The sequence below is a fragment of the Micromesistius poutassou genome, assembly GCF_964030765.1.
Source record: "Micromesistius poutassou genome assembly, chromosome: 7".
In the NCBI taxonomy this organism is placed as follows: Eukaryota; Metazoa; Chordata; class Actinopteri; order Gadiformes; family Gadidae; genus Micromesistius; species Micromesistius poutassou.
Window position 1 is genome coordinate 4382973 of NC_140277.1, and position 6217 is coordinate 4389189.

Here is a 6217-nt window from a genome sequence, read left to right on the forward strand (position 1 = left end):
AATTTGCTCTATAAAACATTAAATCATGTTGAAATAAATCATAACATGCAGGTACAGCCTATACATAAACCATCCAGCAAATGAGCATGTCAATATTTCAAGTCAATGGCCAAAATTAGCATGAGCAACAGTGCAGATTAACATTTCTAAGCAGAGCGCCTGAACGGTCGGAGTCAGTGTTGTTGTTATATTTTATAACTTGGGCTATACGAGTCATGTTATTTCCTCCAACACATAGACATTAAATCAATCAACAGCAACTAAACCACTGTAAATGCACTGCATCTTTGTACTATGTTTCGTGTTTATTTAAGTCTCAGATTACTTTTCTTGTGTTTCTCTTATAAATGGTATTATTTTATTATTTATTATTATTTTTGCTTTAATTGTTGTGAATATGACAAATGAACCCATCTTGAAAAACAATGGAAATTTTTTTTTTAAATTATGCATTTTTAAATGACGGCATTACAATTGACTACCGGTCCACCAAATTGTTTTATGAATATGTCGACCTTGGAACAAAAGAGGTTGGGAACCCGTGTTCTAAGTGGTCGATGTTATGCAGATGTCCACTAGGACATGTCGGGGCAACGCCAGTGGTCGCTGGTCCCCTGAATGAGAGGGAGCTGAAACAGATGTGCGGAGCGGTGCAGCGTCCAGCCAATGGGAAGCGCGTCTGTCCGAGAGGGGGCGGGGCTAGACCTCCTCAGTCTATGAGTTGTTCTTTTCTGCTCCGTTCTGTTCTCCTCTAACAGGTAGTGAACAACTATCCCGTCTGCAGAGCGCGTCTCACCCACAACCAGCGGTGTGTGAACCACACAGCGGACCAAGAGGAGGAGGACGCTTACTGTATTCTTTGGGGTGCTTCGTTACGCACGTTTTGAGGTTTTTGGTCGCCGATATCCGAAATGCTGAGTCGAGGGATATCTGCGTCGGGGGGGTCGGGACTGATGGCCACCGCGGCGGGCATCGACCGCGGCCGGGTCGGGGAGAGGCTGCAGGCGGCGCTGGCCGGACTGCACGAGCTGCATCTGCTGCGGGAGAAGCAGGGCGAGATGGTGACCCGGGCGCTGCGCGCGGACTGGGACGAACCGAGCAGGACCCCCGCGGTGCAGAGCAACAGCGCTGCGAGGGGGTCCATGCTGGCCAACGAGGAGCAGCGGCTGGAGGCGACCCTGACAGCCCTCAAGCAGCAACTGGTAGGAGGACGGAGACCCCGTGTTAGAGTTGTTATTGTTGTGTTGTTGATGGTCCGCAATATGTCCACCAATGCAACAGCCGACGTGCGCCCGGGTTATGGTGTGTGTGTGTGTGTGTGTGTGTGTGTGTGTGTGTGTGTGTGTGTGTGTGTGTGTGTGTGTGTGTGTGTGTGTGTGTGTGTCCGTGCGTGTGCGTTGGACTGTGTTTGTGTAGGCCTACGCGGTCTCAACGGTGTGTTATCAGCTGATGTACATTCCGAGCCCTAGGGGGGTTCTCGGTCTCCGTTGGGGGTGGTAGGAAGTGGGAGAGATGTCATAAATCAAGGTTGATGGCGGTGACCAGGAGACGCTCTCCGTGCGCCCCGGGGGGTGAGGATGGGGGAGGGGGGGGAGGCACCTCTGCTGCTCTCAATCATTAACCCCGTGAATGGGGCGCAGGGAGAGTATTTTAACAGCTGGCGCTCCGTGCACCTTGTGGTTAACCATAGCCCAGGTTTGACCTCGTCGGGTCCCGGGGTGTGGGTCTGCGGTCTCCGATAACCCGGTGATGATAAGGGTCGATTCGAGGTTCTTAACGTTAAGGACACCTTTAAATTTTGATCGATGAAAAGCGAAGGAGGATGTTATTGTTTATTTAATATTTTTTATAAACTATAAAATCGAGAGAGATCTTACAATACACATTACAAAATGCAGATAATACTATAGCCGTTATCAAACGATCCCCCCGTCGATTGTAGCTCTCAGAGCAGTCGACTTTTCCGTTACAGAATGACTCCAGAGGGTCACCTGTTCCCGGTGGTAAAACCGTATAAAAATAGCGTTGTCTCCTGTGTTCGGAAGTCTATTAAAACACACGAACAACAACAACTAGTTTATAACAACATGGGTGAGATGAGAGGTCAAGTACACATTGAACCTCTGGTGGGTCCAGCACTATAAGAGAGGTCCAGTCTACTCTGGACCTCTGGTGGGTCCAGGGAGAGGTCCAGTCCACTGTAGACCTCTGGTGGGTCCAGCGCTGTAGGTGTGAAGTATTTTAACAGCGTTTGCTGCAGCCTGAGCTGCTAAAGCAAACACAATCATCCCGCGACCCCTCCAGCCTCCCCCTCATCCCTTCCTGCCCTGGTAGTTAACACAATGGCCAAGCCCTCCCTGTGGGGGACAAATGAGTGACCCATCACTGCGTCCCCCCCCCCCCCCCCCCCCCCTGTGCTCGGAGTGGTTAATGAGTAGCCACAGCCCGGGCGTCTGTTATGGTTGTCTTCACCCTTGTATATCGTACACACGTCTTATCTTCAGATTGCGTTCGAATGCTGCAGAAACACATGCTCGGTGCTAAACGTGTATGTGTGATTCGATGTGCATGTTGCAGGTAGCCTAGCTTACATGGGTGTGCATGCCCTTGTTAAGGCATATCTCTGGCTAGTCACCGGAAAGTTGCTAGTTTGATCCCCTGCTCCTCCTAGCTGAGTGTCGAGGTGTCCCTGAGCAAGGCACCTAACCCTAACTGCTCCAGACAATATTGTAAAGCGCCTTGAGTGGCTACTGCTTAGAAAAGCTCTCTATAACGACTGTTAGTCTGTTTACAAGTCACTGTTCGGTGCCTACTTGAGTCTCTCCGTTCGGAGGTTCTAAGTGTGTGTTCTCCCCCTCCTCTCCTACAGTCACGTCTGCGGCGACAGGATGTGGGCCTGAAGTCACACCTGCAGCAGCTGGACCTGCAGATCAGCGAGCTGAAGCTGGACGTCAACAAGGTCTCCCCAGACCAGCTGGAGAGCGACAGCCGGCCTAGCTCGGGTAGGCAGACACACACGCACGCGCACGCACACGCACACACACACACATACACACACACACACACACACACACTGGTCATGATCGTTCTACACTCCTTCCATTCAGTATGCTATTTAGACACTAGGAAGCTAGGCCGAGTAGATCCCATGCTGTGTCTCCTTGTCTCCTCTAACGTGTCTCCTCGTCTCCTCGGCCCCCAGGCTTCTACGAGCTGAGCGACGGCGGCTCCTGCTCCCTCTCCAACTCCTGCACCTCCGTCTACAGCGAGTGCCTGTCCTCCTCCCAGACCAGCCTCCTGCAGGCCCCCGTGAGCGCCCCCACGCCCTCTCTCCAGCCCGCCGCCCCCCAGCCACGGACCGCCGGCCTCCACCTGGGGAGCAGCAGGATCCGGACCGGCACCCTGGGCCTGGAGCGGCCCCGACCCAGACCGGTTTCCACTGGTAAGGTGAACCGCGGCTGGGCGTAGCCTGACCCCCCCGCTGTCAACACAATCTGAAACTCAAAGCACAGTTTCTCTCCAAAACCTTTTCCGCCGATATTGCACTCACTGGCAGTGACTTTTTTTGGTTTGTTGCTATGGTGATTTGCGGTGATTAGCTAGGATGCTAATTGCCAGCTACTGAGCACTTTGCCCCTTTTGATGGTATTCCTGACAGCTATGTGGCCAGCCAATGTTTCATCATGGATACGTTGATCATGGGGTTGCAGAAGGGGATTCATGTGACTCAAAGGGGATTGAACCTTTCTTTGTGTCTCTGTCCACCAGGTGACCTCGACCGGATGATGACCGCTGGCCCCGGCTGCTACAAGTCCGTGCCCGGCAAGAAGCCCACCCTGGCCCCGGTTCCCCGGACGTCCACCCTGGACCCCAAGTTCCAGAACAGCCTGATGTCCCGCAACGGGACGGAGGTGTACCACTACCCCAGCCCGCTGCACGCTGTGGCTCTCCAGAGCCCCATTTTCACCCTCGCCGGGGAACCGTGCCAGGGGCCCCCGGCCGACGCCTGCCCGGACCCCGACGGCCCCCAGAAGGGCCAGGTCGGGCCAGACACCACCGGGTCCATGGGCTACATCGACAGGCTCCTGCAGCGCAACACCACCAGGACTAGCGTTCAGAGCGAGGAGAAGAGGGGCGCGCAGTGGACCCACAGTGAGCACCGCAGAGGGCCCGGCGACCACGGTACAGGACGCCCCGGAGTGGAGGGCCACGCGGTCCCACCCCGGCCCCTACCCCGGCCCCTGCCCGCCGCGCCTCTGGACATCCCCTCGCTAGAGGCCAAGTGGGAGAGGGAGTGCAGGCCGGAGCAGGCCACCCTCCCGACCGGCGGTCCAGAGTTGAAATGCCACGCCCCTGTGGAGTCTCTGCAGCGGTACTCCTACCCCGCCGCCATCAGGGGCCACGGCGCCGCCCAGGCCGCCGCCGCCGCCGCCTCAACCAGGCTCCCGGCGGAGCACACCACTCTGACCAGGAGCCACTCGGAGAGCAGACCCGCGGACGTCAGGGAGACCAGGGTCGTCCAGAGGAAGTGCCCCGTGCCGAGGGCAGTCCTGGCCCACAGCTCCAGCACGGAGGACCGCCTGGGCTGGGACCCTCGCCCGGCAGCGCAGAACGACTTTGTCCACGCCAAGTTCCTCCCCGCCGGGTCGCAGCAGGTCAAAGTGAGACAAGCCGACCGCAAGACGAAGGCGGTGAAGCTGAGGAGGAAGGGCGGCGAGAAGCACCGCGCGCCGAGGCCCCAGCAGGGCTACTCGTCGGGGGAGAGGGCCCGAGAGAGCCAGGGCAGCGGGTGCAGGGGGAAGGGCAAGGCCGGTCCCCACCTGGGGGAGCAGCATGGACATTCGGGCTCCGACTCCAGTCTGTGCGGCCCCGGTTTCATGCACTCCCACCGGCTCCACCCCAAGCCCGTCTCCTTCCCCGCCGTCGCCAAGGCCGCAAAGGGGCGCAGACCCCAGCGGACCCCGGAGCCCGAGCCGCCCGCGGATCAGAGGCGGCGGCGGCAGGGGGCCGGCAGTGGGCCGGGGGCCGCCGAGGCGTTCCAGGCGGCCCCGTGCCCGCACCCGAGGACCAGGGAGCCGTACGCCCACGGAGCGGCCTCCAGGCCGACGGCCAGCCACGCCGCGTCCGTCCGGCCCCAGTGGGCGGGGCCTCAGCGCTCCTACAAGCCCGCCGCGTCGTCGTCGGCGTCCTGCTTCTTCGGCGCGCTCAACTCCCGGTACCCGCCGGCGCCCTACCACGCCGCCGCGGGGGGGGGCCGCCCCCGGGCCCGCTGCGAGTCCGAGTACTCGGCGGACTGCGCCTCGCTCTTCCACTCCACCATCGCCGCGAGCAGCGTGGGCGACCTGAGCGACGACACCGCCAACCGCTTCGGGGACGACAGCGAGTCCAGCCGGAGCTCCGGCTCCCGCTCAGACTCGGACAGCAGCCTGTCCCTGGAGGAGGACGAGGACCACCGGGCGCCCCGCTACCAGGACGAGGGGGGGCTCCTGGTGTGGGCCCAGTCCTCGTCCACCAAGGGCCCCGCCGTTGCCGTCGCCGGGGCGGTGGCGGCAGCCCCCCGTCGACCCCCACACCCGGGCCCGCCCCCCCTTTGCCGGATCAAAGCGTCCCGCGCCTTGAAGAAGAAGATCCGCAGGTTCCAGCCCGCCTCACTGAAGGTCATGACCCTGGTGTAGAGGCCGTCCCCCCCCCCCCCCCCCCCCCGTCCCCCAGGCAGAGAAACGGCGGTCTGCGGAGCTTAAACGTGGGAATGGACTCTGTCTTTGGGGAGGTGTCCTGCCTCTGGGTCGTCGGTGGCGCTCTGGTTCTGTTTTAGAGAGGAGGAGGTTCATTCAGCTGTCATTAACTTTTCGTTGATTCAGGGCTGCTCACCAGAGTGGCAGACAAACTAAGTAAATACCGTTTAGATGGATAGAATTAGAGCTCTCCACTTTATGTTTGTACAAAGTTAAAAGGAATATTATCATCAGTATATAAAGGAATGTAAAAATGTGTAGTGACAGGGTACAGGACTTTGTTTACCTGGGGTGTCATTTGTCAGTTGGGCGGCACACTGCTGAGGTCAAATCTATTTGTGTACATTGACAAAACTTCCAAACATTTCAAGACTATATACCGTTCTGTATCTGCGTCTGTGTCTATTTAAAAATGTGTTCATGTCATGCACATTACTACTCATTTTTATTCTGCACATTGGTTTTTACGATGCATATCTTTC

The 6217-nt window shown here is 57.8% G+C and overlaps 1 protein-coding gene across 1 annotated transcript; it reads left to right on the forward strand.

Moving 5' to 3' along the window:
• Window positions 1–911: 911 nt before the first annotated feature.
• Window positions 912–5675, forward strand: dact2 (dishevelled-binding antagonist of beta-catenin 2; the record flags this gene model as incomplete). Its single annotated transcript, XM_084470276.1, has 4 exons — window positions 912–1202; window positions 2870–3002; window positions 3203–3442; window positions 3769–5675. The coding sequence occupies 4 exons, from the start codon at window positions 912–914 to the stop codon at window positions 5673–5675; spliced, it is 2571 nt and encodes an 856-aa protein (XP_084326402.1).
• Between the last annotated feature and the right edge of the window lie 542 nt (window positions 5676–6217).